The sequence below is a fragment of the Cimex lectularius genome, unplaced genomic scaffold, assembly GCF_000648675.2.
Source record: "Cimex lectularius strain Harlan isolate CLEC.00 unplaced genomic scaffold, Clec_2.1 scaffold45, whole genome shotgun sequence".
Classification (NCBI taxonomy): Eukaryota; Metazoa; Arthropoda; class Insecta; order Hemiptera; family Cimicidae; genus Cimex; species Cimex lectularius.
The window spans coordinates 2,133,128-2,155,709 of NW_019392634.1; the positions used below are offsets into that span (position 1 = coordinate 2,133,128).

Below are 22,582 nucleotides of genomic sequence, written 5' to 3' on the forward strand. Positions count from 1 at the left end.
TAAATTTGTAAAATTTAGGTTTATTTGGGTGTTTATCACAATAACGAATAACTACATTTTTGAAATATGGACTTCTGTAATATATCTCCCAGTAGATAATCTTGATTTATCACCTAAAAGCAATTTATTTACCCAAAACCCTATAATTAATCTGTAACACTTCCACAAAAACTATTCAGATATCCAAAAACATTTTTGTAAGTATTAAATTTAATTATAGCAGAAACAACATTAACAAGGATTTTTATTTGGGTCCCAACATGTCTTCAGGACGAACCCACTTATCAAATTCTTCAGCTGTTAAATAGCCTAGTTTTAATGCTGTTGCTTTAAGAGTAGAATTTTCTTTATGGGCAGTTTTGGCAATTTTGGCAGCCTGCAACCAAAATAAATTACATATACAAGATGTAAATTAAAAATAAATAAATAATTTACCTTATCGTAACCAATATGAGGGTTGAGTGCAGTGACCAACATTAGAGATTCATGAAGCAACTTTTCAATTCTATCTTTATTAGCGACGATACCGTCGACACAGTTGGTAGTAAAAGCTTTAGACGAATCACCGAGCAATCTGATGGACCTGAGGACGTTTGACACCATCATGGGCTTAAAAACATTGAGTTCAAAATGACCGTTGCTCCCTCCGATTGTGACAGCCACATGGTTGCCCATTACTTGTGCTGCGACCATCGTGATCGCTTCACATTGTGTCGGGTTCACTTTTCCTACGATTAATTATTAATCAATAACAAATGCATACTGGATCATAAGCTATCAAATTACCTGGCATGATTGAAGAACCAGGTTCATTTTCAGGGAGTGAAAGTTCCCCGAGTCCACATCTAGGACCAGAGGCAAGAAACCTAATATCATTTGCAATTTTCATTATGCTAACAGCAACTGTATTCAAAGCTCCAGATACTTCAACCAGAGCATCATGTGCTGCCAAGGCTTCAAATTTGTTCGGAGCCGATTTGAAAGGTAAATCTAAAAGCCAACAAAGGAATAAGCTATTCTACTACTCAAAAATAAAATGAAATAGTGAACTTTATTTTGCGGTTAAAAAAGTTATGTACTTTTAATACTGACTTGTTAGTTCGCTAATTTTTTGTGCACATTTCTCAGCGAACCCGATCCTTGTGTTAAGACCTGTTCCGACAGCTGTGCCACCGATGGCAAGTTCATAAAGCCGAGGCAGAGTCCCTTTAACACGCTCAATTCCATTTTTCATTTGTTGAGCATAGCCACTAAACTCTTGGCCTAATGTGAGTGGGGTGGCATCCTACAACAATATATTTAAATATTTTGCAATTTTATATCTATATATATCTATTTATAATACATCTAATAAATATATTTTACCTGAGTATGCGTGCGTCCAATTTTGATGATTTTAGCAAATTCTTTGGCTTTTGCGTCTAGAGCTTTGTGCAAAAGTTCAAGGTTTGGAAGGAGTGTGCAATTGAGCTCGACAGCCACTGCAATATGCATGGCAGTCGGAAACGTATCGTTTGAACTTTGAGATTTGTTGACATGGTCGTTCGGATGGACAGGAGTCTTTGAACCAAGTTTACCACCAAGCATTTCAATTGCTCTATTGCTTATGACTTCATTTGTATTCATGTTGGTTTGAGTACCAGAACCGGTCTGCCAGATTACAAGGGGAAAGTGGTCATCATATAATTTTCCTGAAATTACATCATCTGCAGCTTTCGAGATGGCATCGGCTATCTTTGGATCTAATCCGTACTCTTTGTTGACCAAAGCCGCTGCTTTCTTTAGTGTGCCCATAGCCATTATAACAGGATACTGAAACATTTAATAAGATAATAATTATCATTTGTTTCTTGTGCATTTGACACAGCAAAAACATAAAACTAGTGATTGATGTCTTTGAATTACTTTTATTGGAACATAACAAATAGTACTGCTCAGAAAGCCCAAAATAAATTATATTCTGTTAACAAATATATTTTCTTGTGTTACAGAGTAGTTCACAATAATTTGTAAATCCCTTAAAATAAAACAGAGAAGAAAGTTCAATTTTTGGTGAAGAAAGGAGAACTGCTTGTGGTATTGGAACCAAAATAAACCAAATTTTTGAATTCCCCATTAAAATCGATGTCTGATATTTGACATCTGACCCTCACATCGACAAAGATAAACTTTTGTAAGTTACATAATTTTTTTTAAAGAACAAACATTTTTATCTATACATATTTAAAAAAAAAAAAAAAAAAAAAAAAAGAATTTGCTTATAACCAGTATTTTGTAGAACATATTATGAAAAGAATAGGGAAAGTTTCAGATAAAAATGTAACCATATTGTAAATTGGATTAATTCTGTAAAATATATTATTATTACATAATCAAATCTGGTTGTACAATTTGACAAGTAATGTGTCCTTTTAACTAAATTATGACATTACAATTTTGTCATAAAAAGGCAAATATTATTATTTTACAGAAAACAGAGACAATGGTTGGACAAGGGAAGTGAATCCCATCATTGTATCTGTACTTTATCAAGCAAATGTATTGTAAATAAATTGGTAAAATCGTAAATGACAATAACAATTTTAAAATAAATTAATTTAAAACAAACTATATGCTTTATTTATTTGCTGTGAATGTGTGTCAAAACAGTACTATACGAACCGGCATTCTTTCCGTGACTCCTCCAATAGGAAAATTCATGGTAGACCTTACTGTTTGAGCTCCATAATATTTATCTTCTGGAACTTCAAGCTCTCCAAATGTATCACTTTCTTTTCTGACGTTCTTGTTCTGTAACACAAAATTTAGAGATTAAATTGTCTTGTTATCATAAATAAATTGGTATAATTTCTAAAACATAAAATATTTATATTAACGATGTATAATAAAGGAATTCAAGGTTAGATGAGAGGATAATAATTTTATTGAGTTCTAAACCAACAACTGTGAAGAACAACCAAATTAGAGGACTGACGGTTGACTTAAAATCAGTAAGGAATGAATTAAGGATAGATGTACCAGGTAAAGAAAAGTTGTGCTGTTTTTCATTTATTATTGTTTTAATATTATAAATGAACCATGCTCTGATATGCATTATGTCCTGAATGGCGATGAATTGAGGGAAGCTATGGAACTTAATTGGTGTCAAAAATCGTGGAGTGTGCCAGTGTTCAACATAAACAATGAAATTATTCATTCTAGCTTACGTCAACTCGTCTCAAGAAAGTGAAGGAGAGTTTTGTTGCCATTGAAGTACTTTGTGGACAGAGTACCATTGGTAATTAGCTGGAGTTGTGAATGGTGTGTAGTGTTAAAAGGGCACTCAGTATTCCTAATATGGCCATTTTGTTGAACTTATCTACACTTAATAATGATATGTTGCTTATAAGGCTATTCAACTTTTATTTTAGATAATTAATCTTTTTATGTAAGTTTTGGTTGAAATGAAAAAGTTAGTGTCACGAGCCGGATTCAAACCCATGACCTTCAGCTCGGTGGGTTTTTTTTTTTCATTTCAACCAAAACCTTACATAAAAAGATTAATTAATTGAAAGAAGTAATTTGGTCAATCAGAACACTAAATATAATGGATTTTATTTTAGTGTTGCAAAAATTTCTACAAATATCTCAAATTTATTTTTATTTGGAATGTGAGAAAAAAAAGCAAAAGATTTGTCTTTAGTACATGGTGAGTTGTTTGGTTGGGAAGCCATTTAATTCCTCTTCATTGACAAAGGTCTGTGAGGTTGGAATTTTTATCTTTTTCATTTTCACTTGTAAAAACTTGTTCATTTTTTGATCAATGGACACGTATGGTATTAACTGTTCTTGATTAATAACCAGCTCATCTCACCCTGTAGTTGAAATGTTTGGAGTCATCCTAAAAGGAAAGTCAATTTGCTCAGCCTCAAAATATTTTGCTTTTAAATTTGTCAATGATAACATTTAATGGTTGTCTATTTGGGGCTTTTCCCCTTGGCAAGTGAAACCATGAAGTCAATAAACTATTTTCAAATCTGGTTCACTAGTTAATTTAAACAGGAAAAAGTTCTAAGTTTAACAGAAAGTACGTTTACTGTGTCATTTTTTGACTAACCCAATCTTGAACCCAAACCACCAAAGTTTCTTTGGCCTGTAATTTTAATAAATCATTTACCCCAAATCTTAGTTTCTTGAGTCACAAATGACAAAATTTCACCTTGGTAGAATATAGCAGGCTTGAGTTAAAAATAAGATAAAAACTGCTAAAAAGATGCATTTTTCTTTCAGTCTTTTTCACTTGCATTATACAGAAAAGTACTATTTATCAGGGGTTAATTAATATACTAGTGTTTTGGTTTATTTATATTACTCAGTAATAATAGATTTTTAATGAAAAAATATATAAAATCCAACATAATTTTGAAAAATATTAAACGTGAACAACAAAATTTGTAACTTGTTTATTAAAAATCATTATCACACATTAAACCTAATTTCATTAGATTTGATTGCTGTTCCAACTATAGTAGTATAGAAAGGAGACCAATTTTCCAATTTAAAATAATAAAACCAAAAAAGATTCTAAAATAAAATTGAATAACACAATTAGATTAAAATTCAATATTTAGCAAAAATGCAGGTTTAACAGACAGCCAAAAACAGTTTGGAATGATTTTGTTGAAGAAATGTTATCTCATGCTAATAATTTATTCAATATAATCCAGTCTAAACCTGTTTGAAACTTAGGTTTTTTTTTGCTTTTTAAAGACTTTTGAGTTGCATTGAGTCACCAAACAGGAATGCATTATTCTATAAATTACGTATGCTGAGGATTATCAAAAAATTTATATTCAGGAAACTGAATCTGTCATTGGGAAGAGTAGAAGTGTAGAAATGATTGAGGTGGAGTGAGTATATTGATACACTTTTTGTAAAGGATTTCAGTGAGAATAAGAAAAAAATAATTAAAATAATAATAAATAATTTACGAATAGAACCATCCTTTACAGAAAGAAAGGAGAGGTGTCACTTTTATTTCACGTTTTCTCAGCTTAGACATGTTTTTAAAACCAAAACCCTCAAAGGGGAGTAGTCTTATTTAATGACGTCCGAAAGTAAGGATTTAATTTTTTCCAAAACTTTTCCACCTTCATTTTTCTTAGGACCTAGATGATGGTTTTATTGTTTCGGATGTACTCAGTAATCGACATTCTACAGCTGTTGAAATCAAGAGAATTCAACAAGTTAGAAACGTTAATGCCAGTTTAAGCACTTAAGACAAAGACTTTCAGAAGCTGGATTACTCACACTGCCACTGGTCCAGAATTTCTGACTAAGCACAGAACAGCATGATTAAGTATTGCAAGAAATCACATCAATTAGTCTGAGGTCTTCTGACAGTCGAGAGAGTGTTTGGAGAAGAATAGGAGAGTGATCCCCGCAACAGTTTCACTCTAGAAAGCTATAGAGGTGGTTGTTATGGTTTGGGCAGGTATTTCTACGAAAGGTCGCATAAGCTTAATCTTGATCAAGAGTATCTACATTGAAAATGTGTTATAGAAGTTGTTCCTTATAGGCCACTAATTAGTGACGGTTTTATTTTTATGCAAGGTTCCACAGAGTTAGGAACATTGGTGACTTGGAACCGGTTTCAATTCAATGTTTGGAGTGGCCAGTATATAGTCCTGACATAAACCCTTTCAAAACACCTTTGGAAAGAGTTGACAAAGAGGGTAAAAAGTCTCCCAGTGATGCCAGAGAATTTACATGAATTAAGAAGGGCGCTGTCAAAGGAGTATGAAAATATTCCACAACATTCAAACCATTTAAAATTTTGAATTGAATCAATTTTTTTTTTTAAATCGATGCAACGTCGAATGTAAGCAGTGATCAATGCAAGAGGAGATAAAAAAAGTTAAGGTAAAAATTGAGGAATTTGAAGTTTGGCAGAGATTAAACATAGTTGAGGAATGCCAAAGTTAACCTAATGTTAATAATGTAAAAATTGGGGAATTTGAATTTTCACAGAGTTTAAACATAGTTGAGGAATACCAAAGTTAAACTTATGTTAACAAGGTAAAAATTGAGAGTTTAAACATAGTTGAGGAATACCAAAGTTAAACTTATGTTAACAAGGTAAAAATTGGGGAATTTGAATTTTCACAGAGTTTAAACATAGTTGAGGAATACCAAAGTTAAACTTATGTTAACAAGGTAAAAATTGTGGAATCTGAATTTTGGCAATGTTTAAACATAGTTGGGGAATACCAAAGTTAAACTTATATTAACAAGGTAAAAATTGAGGAATTTGAATTTTGGCAGTGTTTAAACATAGGGAGAGGAATACCAAAGTTAAACTTATGTTAACAAGGAAAAAATTGAGGACGTTGAATTTTGGCAATGTTTAAACAAAGATGAGGAATACTAAAGTTAAACTTATGTTAACAAGGTAAAAGTTGAGGAATTTGAATTTTGGCAGTGTTTAAACATAGGTGAGGAATACCAAAGTTAAACTTATATTAACAAGGAAACAATTGAGGACGTTGAATTTTGGCAATGTTTAAACATAGATGAGGAATACTAAAGTTAAACTTATGTTAAGGTAAAAGTTGAGGAATTTGAATTTTGGTAGTGTTTAAACATATGAGAGGAATACCAATTTCATTGTAATAAAATGAATCTCCTTTTTAAAACTTAAATAAGACGTTATAAGGTAAAAATTGTAAATAGTCAAGTCTAAATATAGATGAGAAAATTATTTCGTCCTACCATGACGGTTGTCGAGGATAACGGTGCCGTCCGGTTGAGATCGAGGAAAACTCTGATGGGTTTGAGAATCAATCCCCTCCCGCCTTTCTCAATAAGTTGTATAACATTTACTGCCATGGTCGGTCAGTTCTGTAAATCAGCCGGGCCGGTGGAAAGACGAGAGAAGGACGAAAAGATACTCGGCAAGGATCGGGATCAGAGGTCGACAGATATCTCACTGACCAGTGCCTTTATCCTTATCGCAAGTGAATTTGTGACTTTCGCCACTAGGTACGCCCTAATTTTGAATTCCCCCCAAAAATTTTTTACTTATTTTTTATACAATTTTAATCAAATTTGCAACCATCTAGTAGAATTATATAAGTTGTGCTCGTACTTAGTTTCTGATTTCAACAATTTTTCTGCATGAACCAATTCGACTAACAAGAGTGCAAAAAACATCTTGACAGTAATTTTTTTCATTTCATAAAGTTTACATTTATGGAATACATATATACATACTTTTAATTTTCTACATAAAACTCTAATAATAATAGTTTTTAGTTGCAATATACAACAGAATTTGCATATCCCTGACATTGTTACTTTGGTCGTTACACTTGGAACATCATTTCAGCTGATTATTTGATACATGTTCTTTTAAATTTATTTTTAACTAACAGTAAATTTATCCAAAAAATATTATATATAAAAATCACATATATAGTCCTATTAAGTTGTTACCCGTTCATTCTAAATTATTCGAAAAATTAATTTACAAAAGAATTATCTTTATTCCTACTACAAACCTCTTAACAGAACATCAATTTGGTTTTCGAACCCATCATTCCACTATTCATCAACCTTACATAGTACAGATTTCATTACTTCATGTCTCGAGTAGAAACGAGTGTTTCGAGATGATTCTCAGGACAAAGTATGGCATGAGAGATTATTATATAAATTAAAACTATTTTACCCCAGGCTTATTATCTAATTATACAATCATATCTTAAAAATTTTTGCAAAAAACCAGGGTACGGAGACTTCTAAGATGGACAAATGCTTGCAGGTGTGCCACAAGGGTCAATACTTGCTCTGCTGTAGTATACAATTTTTACTTCTGATATTCCCACAAATGAGAATGCAGTTACCATCACACAAGCAGATGACACTGCCATATTAACAAGTCATCCCTCTTTTACATAAGCTTCACTTATGTTACAAAACCACATATTAATAATTAAAAATGGAGCAATCTTTGGAAAATAAAGTTTAACCCCTCAAAGTGACAACGTATCACCTAGATCTTTCTCAATCCAATGAACTAATTATTTGGAACTTATATTTGATAGAAGACACACAATTTAAAAAAACAGACACTCAACAAATGATTTAAAAGGCTTTATTGCCTACTTAACCAACAATCAAAATTAACATTAAAATCAAAACTCTCGCCATACACATACTTACTCAAACTAATTTGGATGTTTAAGGAAAAGTTTATGGACCGGACAAATATTCCAATACTCAGATATTACAAAATTTTCAATCCAAAATTTTATGACTAATTGTTTCTGCCCCTTCTTACTTAAACAATAATAATAACACACTTTACAGAGATCTTCTCGTGCCAACAGTTTTTTCATCCATCAAAACATATTACAAACATTCTTATAGTAAATTTAAAAATTATACTGACACACAAATGCAATTTCTCCATTCTCCACAATTACCACGTAAGTGACTGAAAAGAATATGAATAAGAATTGAAATCCAATGTGCTGGTTGTATACAATACACATACAATCTATGTGTTATACAAATTAATTATACACAAATTATATACAAAACAATTAAATGAAGAAAAAAAACTAGTTTTATAACCCTGTGTTGCCCAGGGGGATAATAAAAAGTGTTACTTAATACATTATTTTGAGCACACATATTGCTATTTAAAGTTAGGAGCATAATTATATAAATTAAATGAACACAATTGGATGATTGATATCAATGATTGTATTTAGTCATTTAGTCAGTTTGCATTGTATTAAATTGTAATTATTGTTGTATTCAGTGTTAAATTCATTATAATATTCTTGGATATACAATGTTTTTGGTGATGCCATTTGGCATATGTACAAACAACAAATCCCTATCTGTAGCATGCAATGCATGCCCGTGAGAAAACCATGGATTCTCCAAATTCAATCCACATAATAGCAATGATTGACCTTGTGATTTGTTTATCATTACAACAAAAACCAGTTTAATTGGAAAGGCACTTCTGTTGGTATCATTGGTATATGTTGCATTAGCACATCCTCTCCTTTGAGAGTTAGTAAGAATATTAATTGATTCTAAAATGATTGATGTAATTTTATGTGGTTGAGAAGAAAAGATTAGTATCACGAGCAGGATTTGAACCCATAACCTTCGGCTCAACACGCCGCTGCTCTAACCACTTGAGCTATCATAACTTCGGTACCCCCAGACACCAACTCATCACCTCAACCTACAACTTTTTTCAAATTCCTCTCTTTTTTGCCTCATATTTAAATTATGTGTAATAATTTTTTTTTATATTCTTGATGAACTTGAACCAATGAAACGAATCAATACCTCACTAACAGCTTCCCATAGCCACTTCAAGTTCCTTGATTCAACAACGATGAGGATTGGTAGGTAATGTTGAGGATGACAATTCGTGGATTAAGAGGTTTGAGTGATTGGGTAATTTAGAACAAAAATTGTTGTAACATAATTGGTCAAGGTTATAATGGGATTTTTAAGTCTATCATAATCGTAAGGTTAGATATATAGAAGGGAGCATTAACTACCGTTCGAGGAATTTTAGGTTGTAAGTATTGTAGGATTGGAACGCTTAGCCCTTCTGTCCAGTTCAGGTGCGTATGTCCAAAATGGTGCTGGCAGGGCAGTGTATAGTCTTTTTTTGTTTGTTACTATAGTTTTAGCAGTCTGAATCTTGTATTTACATTTTTACATTTGGGTCTCATATGGGGATTTTATGTAAGATACCTAGACAAAGAAAAAAAATTACAATTGTTGGTACTACATACAGTCCACAAATTATATTACTTCACTTTCTTTGATTCCTTGAGACTTGTTTGTTTTGCCTAATGTACTGGACTTTAGAAAACAACTGAAATGTATACTAATACATGTGACAAACGAATACTTCGGACCTTCCTTGAAATTTAGACACTCCTATTGAAAAAATATCTGAAATAACTCCATACAGTGCAAATAAGATGACTATATACAAACTTGACTTTTATTCCATAAAAACAAATTATTATAAAAAAATAAATTATAAACAAACTGTGAAATCCTTCATATTTACCTGCTTATATTCATGAATAAAAAATTCGTAAATATATACAGTGGTTTTTGCCACTTTTCCCTTAATTTTATTCTGTAACTAAGACCTTTAAACATAATCTAGGCGATTCAACAACATTAAGCCTTCGTTTTTAACTTTTTTTTCAAGTTGTTCTTGTTTAATTTACGTCTCTAGATAATGTAATATGCAATTGTCAGTCAGATTTATAAAATACAATTACCATTTTTGACTTTTCTCTACTTTCTGCTCAATATCCTTTTGAGTGTTATAAGCTTTCCTGCATTTATTGATATGTTCTTATTAAAAAGAATTGTTAGATATTTCATACTATTAATAAATATGCAATTTAGTTATTACCAGTAAGTTTCGTCTGCCCATCTTTGCTGAAGGCCAAATGATCACATTTCATCACCCCACAGACGGCAAGGAAAAATCTCACAGAAATACTATTACAATAAAATCTGTAAAAACTCAGCCATTATCCGTTGTATCACTTAAAATGTGTGACGTGTTATTTTTTTGCATCGATAGTGCAGGCTGGGGCCTAGGAGGTTTCTCAATTCTGATAAGACATTTAGAGGCAATAGCCAACTGCCAGATACAGTTTAATTTCTGTAAGTTTTGTCAAGTTGTTGGAGATCTAAACGGAGTCATAATTGAATCGAAGTGTGAATAAAATCAGATAGGGAAAAAAATGTCTTTCTCGGATTTTCAAGATTACAACGTTAATGTGGACAATCCTCAAAAACATTTTGACCCGATGGAAACTTATGTCTCTTTTCGCATTACAACAAAAGTGGTAGGAATTTTAAATTGTTAAAACCATTAAATGACATTAATTTTACTGTATTTTCTAGGTGAAACAAAACGCCAAACCAGATTCAGAATATATTGTAAGAAGGAGATACAACGACTTCGTTTGGCTTAGAAACAAATTAATCGAGTCCTTTCCCACGCTGGTTGTGCCGGTAAATTTATGTTCATTATATCTAACACAAACATAAGTAATTCAAAATAAAGCTTTATGTTTGCAGGCTCTACCTGCTAAGCACAGTGTTTTGGAACAGTTGGACAGATATTCAAGACCTTTTATAATGACGAGAATGGCCATGTTGCATTCGTATTTACAAAGACTGACATCTCACCCTGTATTCAGCTGTAGCCCAGTTTTAGAATTGTTTCTTAGAGCACAGTCACTAAATGTAAGTTCAAACATAGAAGTATATAAAACTAGTGGCCTGTTGGAACAATAGCCCCATTCTTTACTCGGAATCAAGGAATTATATGATTTATGAATGTGGGAAAACAGATTGCGTATAGCAAGTTGATAGTAAGTAGATTGTAACATTGTTAGTCGTTCATGACAGTTTTGTTTTATCATGCTGTTATGGGTCATTTTTGGGTCACATACCGGCATGGGGATAGATCAGTGGGTTCACAATGAGGGCTTAAAACAAATTAACTTTGGACCGCTATGACGATAGTGCACAATTTGTCAATGACCTGGCGGTTCTCGTTCCGAAAAATGAAAAACTCCAGCTATTTCTTATGCTGTAAGTTTGTTAAAATCACACACACATTCATCGGTACACTATTAACAAAATGCTAGTTCAAGTTAAAACTTTCATCTTGCAGTCCTTTATGCTTCGGCATAAGGGTTTTTAGCCAAAATGCCACCAAGGGCTATCGATATTATGTTTTTTTTTCCTGGGTGTCCTGAAGGCACATCCACAACTTTGGAGAAGTCTAGAAAGTAAAATTGGCTGTATGACTTCACTATCACATGGTAACTAATCTGATCAGTGAATCTGCCCTTGTATTTTAAAACAGTAAGGTCCAACTCCTGAAAATTCTTTCCTTGTGGCAGAAAAACAGGCAAATGCCAGTTCACTGTTGTAATTCGGTATATCATTCATAAAATTTGGACAATTAAGGAATAGTTAATTAGCTTCAAACTGATTTTTGGTTCTGGAGTGAAATAAGGACATTCTGGCAGTTACAGTGTAGTTACTGTACTTTTCTGTAATAAAAAAAATAGTAAAACAGTAAATAAATATAATACACAATAACACAACAATATTGGTACTGCAACGGTTGTTTTTGGTTTTTAGTACTGCAACATACTGTAACTGCAAGGCATATAGACATACACAACGGCTGACGGGTGACTTACAAAGTTTGAATCCCAGTGTTAACCCCCACCAGTCATATTTTAATTATTTATTTACTCATAATTAATTATTTACACATTTGATAATTTGCTGGATAAATTTGAGGTTAGGGCTTTCGTTTAAGCCATAAGGAATGAAAATGTGCAGGAGTTTACCCATAATTTTGATCGGCATTTCGGGCATTCACAATTATACATAAAGATTATATGTTTTACCTTCATCAGTTGATATTTAATGCTAAGTTAACACGACATAATTTTGTCATTTATTCATTACTTTAGGGGCATTGGTGGCTGCAACGGTGTAGCCGTTGACACTTATTCATCACAGTATAAATTGGCTTCTTTTTTTCAAAAACATTAATTGATATGACCTCTGCTGTTGTGACCTCGTAAAAAATTAAAATTTGAATGAACACTAACTTCTATCACTAAAAAACGAAAAATATTGTTATATTTGAAAATATGAAAAAATTCATTATAATTTCTAATTGAAAAGGAATTTTATGATGTGACAACCTTTTTGAAATTTAATTAAATGTAGTTTTTTATGTATTATTTTGTTATGTTTATTTAAGTTTATTGTTCTTTGCATAGTTTGTTTGATTTGTATTTATCTGTAATTATTGTTGACCAAGTTCATATAATTTGTAAACATATTGTTTGTCCTTGAATATTTTGATTGATTTAAGCTAATGGCTTACACAGGTGGAAACAAGCAATTGACTCTAAAACAATTGATTAGCAAATTAATAATTATAATAAAAATTTCCTTAAATCATTACTTTAGTGTAATGAGTAGACACAAGCAGTGAAAATGGTCTGGGCGTTATGTGATAAGTAGTGATAAATCCTTTCAAAACAGTTATCTAATTTGAGCTTGGTCATTTATGATAATTTCGCCAATTAAGTACTATGGACACAAATTTTAAAAATCAAAGGAAACAATTTTTATGTTTTAAATCCTATGATGGACCCTATGCCTCGAAAATGCTTTTTAATTTAGAAATGTTGGATACTTCGTTAAGTGTCACTTCACTAATTTCTTTATGCTTTATTATTCCTTTGTAATAATTAAAAAAACAAAAATACAAAAAGTGTTATTGCTTTTGTGTCGCTACCACATCATGGTTAAGGCTTCACTGTTCTCCCATGTCTGATTTTTCTTGACAGAATTGGCAATTCTTACCTGAATGAGTAAAAAAGTATTCTTATTTTAATAAATAAAGGATTTTTTTTTTTGGGGGGGGGGTTGAATAAGGATTTTAAGAATCTTTTCTTCCACTGTGACCGATATAGATCTATTGTGGGACCCCTGTAAATAACCCCACCTTGAAAAAAAAAACACTTTTTCATATAAACTTTCACACACACTTTCCTTGGCGCCTCTTAGAGTACCTCTTTTGTATGAGAATTGCCTTACCGAAGTGGCTGTACTGCAACCAGGCTAATGCTTACATTCACAAAGAATATGTGCCAGTGTCAACAGTTCCTCCTGACAGAATTGGCATATTTCTGTCTCTGCATTGTCCATCTTCTTGTAGTAGTTAAGAGGGGAAGGAAGCTGAAAGAAAGGAGTTCCTTCGCCTTCCTTTTTGTGCTTTCCTCATACCTGGTGTTTTTGCCCAGTGTTTTAATTTTTCTTTCTCATGCTATTTGTCCATTTCCAACATAGGCACATTCGTGGGTGAGAGAGCTGCCCTCTTTTTTAGCGAGTTATTAGTCTTTTCATTTCTTTCTGTGCCTTGTCCCAGAACACACGTTAAAGTCACTTGTTGTGTTTTTCTACAGTAATCAGGCAATTTAGGCACTCCTAGACAAGTTTGAAGGTAAAATCATTCACATTTAGTCCTTTATGGCTGCCTGACTATCTGAGAGTATGTAAATCTTTGCATATTTTTCTTTATTAATTCCCGTGTACATTCAGTTTGAAAAATTGTTGGGATTAGTCCAAGGGGTTTTGCTCTGGGGTATATTTAATATAATATTTACTTTTTTGTTATTTTATCAAAGAACAATTTAATGTTTGTTTATGTATAGAATTGAATAATAAAAATAATACTTTCTGAAAATTAAATTAAATATATGTTAAATTAATATCATAAAAACATAAATTGATGTCTGTGAAGTTTTGTACATATTTAGTGGTTTCCAATTATCTTAGTATTGGCAGACGGATCAAAGATCCATGTCCTTAAATGCTTTGAAATCACAATTGTCATTTTTCCTTTCTTAAGTTTCTTAAGCCCTGCCAATTCATGCACACTGGGGACTGACAAGGAACAGTTTTTCGTGCCTTTCCAGTCGACATCCACACATAAAAACTTTCTTCTTACAAGAAGAAATTGTATGTCCTAAATCTAAACATTTAAAACACCGTAGGGGAGCAGGAATAAATGGTCTTACGGCAATTTTCATGTAGGCAACATACAATTCTTTTGGAGGACATGGGGTATTGAATGTGACAACCTATGAAAAAGATGTCCTACCATCTTTTCTTTTTAACCGATAAATGCTTATGAGAACTCTTTAATTCTTTGAGGAGTTCTTCATCAGTACACTCTTTCAAGTCCCAGCAAGAAATAACACCTTTTGAGGTGTTCAATTTTACATTTCTTTCAACCTTTTATTATTATTATTATTATTAATTTTTAAGGGCGTTATTATTATTATCATTAATTTTTGCCTATCCTCACTGGTTGAATAGGTCAGCATATGACAACTATGTTAAAACAGCAAGGGTAGGTACACCAGGATGATCGGAAACCACCAAACTATAAACTAAACATTAGTACATAAATGGCACTTAACTATTTTAACTATTGATTAATTATTCACTTGATTATAAACATAACATTTATAAATTTCATTAGTTAATTATTTAAGTTAATTAGTTAAAAAATAAAGTATTCAACTACTTGAAAAATCTCATAAAAATTCACTTTTTTCAAAGACAAATACTCATTTATTTGTTTTGCGATTATAAAACGTGAAATTTATAATTCACTGCCAGAAACTGATTAACTCCAATTGATTCCATCCAAGAATAGAAATGAAAAAAACAACAACTCAAAATCAGTTTTTCAAATAAAAAATAGTTTGTTCTCTTGTGCAGGATGTAATGAAACAGTCAAAATCTTCACAAGGAATATTTGATCGACTCACTGATTCTCTACACACGTTGACAGGATTCAATACGAGAAACTGTGCCCATCCTGAATTTGAAAATATAAAAATCTATGTTACCGCATTGTCACAAAAGCTGGGTTCAGTGCAGGAAGTTGCAGCTAAGATTAATAAGGAAAGAACAGGTATTAAATCAGTAATGGAATTAACCGTTCAATTTACTTTTAATCATTTAGTATTTTAATTTTCAAGAAATGGCTTTGGATTTTGAGGATGCTCAACGGTCGATCACCCATTGGTCTTACCAAGAACCAGACTTGGAGGAATTATTGAAAAGTATTGCTGAGGCAATCGGGACAATATCAAAATCTCAAAACACTCAACTTCTTCAAACTTACAACACTCTCATCGACCAAGTAAGTTTCATTAGAAAAAAAAAAAATTGTGTGCAAAAATTTTATATGTGGTTATTTCAGCCCCTGGAAGAATACTGTAATTATATTGATGCCGTCAAAGAAGCTCTGTGTAGACGAGATATGATACAGTACAATTATGAGAGTACATTAGACGACTCTAAAAAGAAACGAGCCGAAAAGGAACAAGTAAATATAAACTTTTTTTATGTTGATGTACATACAATATTTATACACTTTATTATGTTCTAGTTAGAAAATTTACAAGGCAGTACAAACGGATTTGGATTTAAGCTATGGAAAGTAACAAATAGGGAGAAAATAAGAAAACTCCAACAAGACCTTCCAGCGCTTGATCAGTTGGTTGAGGTGTGGAAAATAAATTATTTTTTCTTACTGTGGTGTTATCATGCAGACAAAAAGAATTGTAATTTCAGTTAAACCAAATTGAAATGAGACAACTTTGGATCAAGCCTGTACAATTTTTGATGGATATTTGCATTGGAGATCTTAATACCAAAAATTGGTAGCGAATAGTGTTTAATATAGTGTTGGTGGACTTTTCGGTCTTGGCATCCCTGCAACTTGCCAGTCATTCAAGCTCAATGTCTTCATTGCTTTTTTAACGTCTGGCTGGGCTAACTGGTGTTATGCAGCGTTTTCGATGTTTCTTTCGTACTACACATATGAAAAAACAAAATTACACTTTTTTCTTTTCCTGTAACATACATATTTAAAAATAAGTATTCAAATTGTCTTATTTTATTTATTTATTTTTTAAGAAAGGGGTAAGTTATTATTTATTAAGCTGGCTAACTACTAAGGTCAATGTATTTTGTCCATCTCATATTATTTTTATGAGTCCATTTCAACATTTCTCTTCTGTCCTGTAAGTTTCTATATAGGTGACTAGATTTTCTTTTGACCAAACTGAGATAGTTATCTTTACTGGTTTTAACCTTTCCACATGTGGTGAGTTAATAATCAACTATTTTTACAAACGTACACACATAAATATGTACACAGTTCACAATCATACTACTGAAAAATATTAAACTAATCAATACTTGGTGGGTCTCATAGTGCACCCCTGAGGACCTACCCCTGCAACTAATTGGGGATTGGTAAAATGTACATCCTTTGCCAACTTCCTTCCATTCCCATCAATAAATACATTAGTAAGGATATCCTAAGTGCCTGAGTGGTTAGGGTGACCGACTCGTATTTGCCATGTCGATCCTGGGTTCGAATTCCAACACAGCTTATGGTTTTTTTATTGAGAGTAGGAGGAAAGAAGTATTGTAGAGTGATTTGATTGATCCCTTGTCCACCCAACAGTTTGATATTAAGCACTCCTGTATGACAGGAATTACTTTACAGGACTTCCTTTCAAAACAGTATGTACAATTTAAAAACTGATGAAACCCTGAGCTTTTGACATTGTCCGGTGTCTCACCATCCTATCACACTCCTCGCATCCATTATAGTAATTAACCTAACTTGTTTGACAGGCAGCCTTTAGAGTATTCAATATTCTCAAAAGCTCATTCGTATACAATATGCTATATACTACATATACTCATGCTAGTAAATACATTCACTCTAGAAGAATTGACGGCATTTCAGCAAAATTATTACAACTGAAGTACCATCAACTTCTACATCATTATGTGGCATTTTCACTGCTCTGCCGGCCTTTTCATTTCCTTTTAGGCCAATGTGACCCGGAATCCACAGGATTGCGACCTCGCGTTCCGTTTTCCTTTAATACTATTATGGTTTCGTAGATATTTCTCTTAACAGGTTGTGGTTCTTTGTATCTTAGATTCTTTGTAGCTTGTAAAGCTTTTAAGAATATATAAGATCAGTAAACCAAATATACATATTACATAATTTTGCATTAAAAAAAATGCTATCAGAAGAAATAAAACATCTTCAGCATCAGTTGTTTGGCATGGTACTTTCCAGTCATGTTGTGGATGTTTGGGTTTAAAAAAAACAATCGAGTGAAACACGTAACGAGTAAGAATTAATGTGGAAATTTGAGTTGATATATCTGGAACCAACTGTTTGATTTCAATAAAACTCCATGGAAATGTGTCTGCCCTGAAATGATGGTTTGTGTGGTCTCAAATTGTTCAGTAGTTGGTTCAGCTAATGTAAAAATATATGCTGCTATATTAATATATTTATATAATAATTAATATATTTAAATTATCTAGCAGAAAGCAATGTCGATGCATTTTGAAATGAACTTTGTGCAGAGAGTTCTTACTTTTGTGATGACATTTGTCTTTTATTTTACAGACAAATCATGATAAAATGGAAATAGCAAATGAAAGTATTAAATCTGACTTGGAAAGGTGGAATTGTGAAAAAGTGGCAGAAATCAAAAGTATTTTTAGTAAAATTGCAGAGCAACATGTCCTTTACTATGAGGAGGTACTTATCATTTCAACAACTACAATTTTGTGTAAAAAACATTTAAAAAAGAAAGAAAAATATATCTTAATTTTTAATTATTTCCAGTGTGCAGAAGCATGGGAAGGGACATTGAAATTGCTTAAAGGGAATAACAAACAGTAACACCTGGGTGTATACTTGGATTTTTTAATTGGTAATTAATCTACATCACACTCTAAATGAATTTAAATCAATGCGATTATTATTTACATTGATATTTACAATGTCTTTTATCCACTTCTTTAAAATACTTTTAATCAGCATTACAAAAATCATAACAAAAATTATATAAATAAAATAAATCTAAAAACAGTTACTCCTTAATTTTAGGGCACTTAAACAAAGGCCTACTTAAAAATGAGCATTTGTTTCCCACTAATGAAGAGTAAGTCACAATATAATAAACAAAGTTGTGGACGCTGCAAGACAAAATTGGTAAAAGAAATTGTATATTTTATATAATAAAAATTATAAAAAGATGGAAGAATCTCATTTTGTTCCTCAACTAATCTCTTAAATGCTTTTGTACGAAAGCATAAGCTAATTTGACTGTCTCATATTACAATTGAAAAGACAGCAAATCGCATCAATTATTCTATAAGTATATAAAACTTGGTATAATAAATAGTATTTTTGTTTTTTGCTTCTTTAAATTTATTTAAAACAAAGGAATGCATTTCTTTTATCACTAAGCTTTTATTAAATTTACTCTATTGTGCAGACTTTTCTTTTTTAATACTCTAAATTTTTATATTGCTGACTTTTTGTTAAGTTTTAAAACCATCAGTTTTAATATAGTAACAATAAATACTCTTTAAAATTTAAAATAAACATCAAAACGGCTGTACCGCCAGTAAATAAAGACAATGTAGTAGAATATATTGCACCAACTTGTTTGACTGAAAAAAAATCTTTTATTAAGATAAGAAAAAAAAATTAGTGTTTTTCTTTGAAACATTCATACATTTTTGAATTCATAAATATTACACTGTTAGTAATTACATTTGCTTTTAAAAACAAAATAAAGAATAAATATAAACACAAACCTTTCATAAAAATAAAAACTTAAATAGTACTCTTCTTAATAACGGTTTCACTGGTGTTTGGCTAGAAATACTGTTACGAAAGCTGCTGTCATAAAAATAGATAATTGATTGCCATTGGTGATGGAAATAGTTAAGTATCAATTAATCAATTTTAGCGGGAACACTAATAAATTTTTATAATCTTCTTTTTTGATACAAAATCACAGATGAAGCCATTTTTATCGTCTTGTCATTTCTTCTTCTAAAGGAATGTACATTATAACCTTTACAACTCGTTCTTTAAATTTTTTTTTAGATATTGAGAAAGTTTGTCTCAGTCTATATGATTTTTCTTCTTACAATTTATTTAAATTCTTCTTTAATTCTTTGATAAACCTTAATCTGTACAGCTGGTCAATAGTACTACTGATGTGTAAAACGAACTCGGTGGCTGTTGTCCTTCCCAGAATGAAAAGTCAAATCTTCACTGCTACTCTCTGTAATAAGAAATAATATCAATTTATAAAAACATTGTAAGACAAAATGGTTAATACAATAAAGGTAAGAATACAAATCATAACAAATTGAAAAAAAAAAAAATTTGCTTATTATTTTACCTTATGACAATTTATAAAAAGGAAAATACCAACACGTGAGGAAAGTAGTACATTATTACAACCTAGAGTTTTGCAGGATACAAATTTCCATAGTATAATGAAAAAACGTGTACCAAATGAGTGGGCAGTTCTCACATTTTGTGCATTCGCATGCACATTTTTTACTCCATTAAGAATAAAATTCATAGATCATCTAGAAATCAACTTGCATAATTCCTGCAAATTTCATAAGAACAATGCGTTTGGTGATACAGCTGTGTTCAGGATTTTATGTTTGTGCATTCGCATTCACATATGTTTATCTGATTGGTATCATTAGAAAACAATTTTCATAATCCCTGAAAATTCCATAAGAATCCGACCAATGGTTTGGGAGATATAGCTGTATGTGGGATTTTAGGTTTGCCAGGAACCAACTTGCATAATCGCTGAAAATTTCATAAAATTGGGGTTCATGGTTTCAGAGTTTTGCCAGTTACGAGGAAATAACTACATCCAGACATGGAAAAAAATTGTTATGACTTCCCGCATGAATGTAAGGCCTAGTATGCACTGGTATTCTTTGAGTCAACTCTTTGAATCTCCGGAGAGTCTCGGCTGCGTCTAGCCTGAGTCCGGGCTGCCTCGACTACTCATTGTTGCGGGCTAGCATTTTCGGACTCTTGAATCCCATCTAATATGGGATTCTTTGACTCAATGTTGTGCAACATTTGCCAGTGCGGATGTGAATCGGAACAAGCGCTCTTGCTTCATTTATTTATTGTAGTGTTTTCTTGAAGATTTTGACAGTGTCTTACCTAAATAAAGTTTTCAATATGTTATTTCGAAACATACTTGATTCTTTGTGATTTGGTTTAATTTGGTTTATTATTGGGTTATATTTTTACCTTTTTATATACACTTTTATTACTTACTACAGCAATATATAATTTCCAAACATAAAAATATTTGATTATTTGCTTGCAATTCTTTACTTATCTTGATGTATTCTCTCAAACGATGAATGATGGCTTCGCACACTTCTGGAACGAACTCATATTGATTGTTTTGAAATCCTGAAGGTGTACATGAGGCTTGTATACGAGTCTCCACTTGTTAGGTACCGGAGAATGGCAGCTAATCTGTTGGCCGGAGAGATAGATTCCCGAAAGTTGATATCTTTCTTGGAAATTTGACCGCCAACTTTCAATAAAATGGTTTCGAAAACGGTCGAGGACATCCTCAAAAAATTTCTGAACCCTGCGCCATCATTTAATCACAACGTGTCTAAAAGATTTTTCCCGTGCTGATTCCCACCGTGAAATATTTGTCGAACCCACTATCTTTTTGGGCGTTTTTTTAATGCATCTCCGATTGGATTCACTACATACAATGCAAAAAAGAGCAAGGGAAATTCCTGAAAGAGCTAGTTCCTCTGTCATTTTCGCAGGCACTGATGAATGTGAACTGAATCTTGGTCTGGACACGATTTTTTGTTGGGGCTGCGTCGCAACAATGAATCTACGCAGCCGCGACTCTGCCCTGCAACATGAATCGACTCAAAGAATTCCAGTGCGTACTAGGCTTAAGGCTTCCCTACCTCAGGTAGGCTGGAAGCAAAACGATGTAATAATATATCAAAGAATACATCATCAAGATTAAATTTCAAAACCAAAGGGAACACAAATAATTTGAATTATCAAAAGGAAAATATTAAAGAGTTGATATGCATTTTTGAAAGTTCTTGCTGAAATGTTCATATGTATATAAAACATTGTAAAAATAATGAAAAAGTGAAAATAGATCAACTTAAAAATCAACTTTTGCTATGCATTATTTAAAAAAAAAAAAACTATAAAAACAGAAGACACATGAAACACATTGAAAAAGTAGTTGTTTTAACAATTTTTAGGTTTCTATTACTTTCAATGGCCTTTGTTTAAATGATTTTACAGTGACCAATAATGAGAATACATGGGAAAAACACTAACTGCCAACCATAAACTAGAAAAAATTGAAAGAAACTTTAGGCTGCAAGGAAGTAAACTATACAAGGAAATTTAGAAGAACATTAAATGGAAAAGTTAGAATTATAAAGAAGAGAAGTTGACAAAAAATATTTTAATCCTTTTTAAAAAGATGTTTCAAAAATATTTTATAGTGCATCAAAATACACGGAATGTTTTCGATTTGCCAAACTGACCTACTGAGGAGTTCGTTCATACTATCAAGATTAAAATTAACTAGAATCAACTCTATATGGTGGTCAATGATATTATATTGAACCATTGAGTTCTGCATGAGACTGCCCAAACCACTAGTCAACTGTCAAATATTCTTGGTTCTTACACAGTCAAGTGAGGAACATAGTTTATAAAATATAAAGAAAGTTAAATAGGCAAGTAGTTATATAAGTTCAACACTAAATAGCAAGCTATATTTAAAAATATAAAAATAATGTTAACAAAATATTATCAGAAGGCAGTTGGATTGAGTTGAAGCCAACTGTTGAGTCAGCAAAGAGCATTTTTTTTTTTTTTTAAGTCACAGTACATTTTACAAATGAGGCAGCAACCCCACCCCCAAAGAGGATGGTACAGATTCCAGCAAATATGGTACAGCTGGAGGCAAACATGGACTGGCAGTCTTAAGGTAAACTGTAACCCTAACCATCCCTAATTTTATTTTATCAGGCC

The 22,582-nt window shown here is 32.0% G+C and overlaps 3 protein-coding genes across 8 annotated transcripts in view; 1 reads left to right on the top strand and 2 right to left on the bottom strand.

The window, feature by feature from the left end:
• Positions 1 to 10,583, bottom strand: LOC106662729 (fumarate hydratase, mitochondrial-like). Of its 2 annotated transcripts, none has more exons than XM_014386972.1 (7): positions 6,751 to 7,150; positions 2,662 to 2,790; positions 1,366 to 1,812; positions 1,093 to 1,285; positions 787 to 990; positions 436 to 728; positions 1 to 376 (listed from the first exon to the last, which is right to left on the bottom strand). In XM_014386972.1, exons 1-7 carry the CDS (start codon positions 6,865 to 6,867, stop codon positions 245 to 247), a joined length of 1,515 nt encoding a protein of 504 aa, XP_014242458.1. In that variant the 5' UTR covers positions 6,868 to 7,150; the 3' UTR covers positions 1 to 244. The 2 variants fall into 2 exon arrangements, with proteins under 2 accessions (XP_014242458.1, XP_014242459.1); XM_014386973.2 differs by lacking the exon at positions 6,751 to 7,150 and adding an exon at positions 10,451 to 10,583 and having other exon boundaries at positions 5 to 376.
• On the top strand, positions 6,931 to 19,435 carry LOC106662690 (sorting nexin-30-like). 3 transcript variants are annotated; one of them, XM_024225342.1, is made up of 11 exons: positions 6,931 to 7,020; positions 10,625 to 10,892; positions 10,951 to 11,061; positions 11,128 to 11,295; positions 15,379 to 15,574; positions 15,642 to 15,805; positions 15,866 to 15,991; positions 16,055 to 16,171; positions 18,110 to 18,244; positions 18,332 to 18,419; positions 18,596 to 19,435. In XM_024225342.1, the coding sequence occupies exons 2-10, from the start codon at positions 10,788 to 10,790 to the stop codon at positions 18,386 to 18,388; spliced, it is 1,179 nt and encodes a 392-aa protein (XP_024081110.1). In that variant the 5' UTR covers positions 6,931 to 7,020; positions 10,625 to 10,787; the 3' UTR covers positions 18,389 to 18,419; positions 18,596 to 19,435. The 3 variants fall into 3 exon arrangements, with proteins under 3 accessions (XP_024081110.1, XP_024081109.1, XP_024081111.1); XM_024225341.1 differs by lacking the exon at positions 6,931 to 7,020 and adding an exon at positions 10,467 to 10,556; XM_024225343.1 differs by lacking the exons at positions 6,931 to 7,020; positions 18,110 to 18,244; positions 18,332 to 18,419; positions 18,596 to 19,435 and adding exons at positions 10,467 to 10,556; positions 16,240 to 16,360.
• LOC106662728 (mitogen-activated protein kinase kinase kinase 9) overlaps positions 16,374 to 22,582 on the bottom strand; it is a 14,655-nt gene continuing 8,446 nt past the window's right edge. The window contains exon 11 of one of the 3 annotated variants that reach the window (XM_024225329.1): positions 16,374 to 16,480. In XM_024225329.1, coding sequence (XP_024081097.1) covers positions 16,425 to 16,480 — 56 coding nt within the window. In that variant the 3' untranslated portion in view covers positions 16,374 to 16,424. Of the gene's footprint in view, positions 16,481 to 19,279; positions 19,788 to 22,582 lie in introns of those variants that run through there. The other 2 variants (XM_024225328.1, XM_014386971.2) reach the window with 2 other exon arrangements.

Bases quoted from the DNA above. Each gene is read 5' to 3' on its own strand.
- LOC106662729 (XM_014386972.1), bottom strand. From the start codon at position 6,867: ATGGCAGTAAATGTTATACAACTTATTGAGAAAGGCGGGAGGGGATTG. The intron at 991-1,092 runs GTCAGTATTAAA...GTTGGCTTTTAG, and splicing joins AAAAATTAGCGAACTAACAA to ATTTACCTTTCAAATCGGCT. The intron at 729-786 runs GTAATTTGATAG...AATTAATCGTAG, and splicing joins TGGTTCTTCAATCATGCCAG to GAAAAGTGAACCCGACACAA.
- LOC106662690 (XM_024225342.1), top strand. From the start codon at position 10,788: ATGTCTTTCTCGGATTTTCAAGATTACAACGTTAATGTGGACAATCCT. The intron at 11,062-11,127 runs GTAAATTTATGT...TTATGTTTGCAG, and splicing joins TTCCCACGCTGGTTGTGCCG to GCTCTACCTGCTAAGCACAG. The intron at 16,172-18,109 runs GTGTGGAAAATA...TTTATTTTACAG, and splicing joins CGCTTGATCAGTTGGTTGAG to ACAAATCATGATAAAATGGA.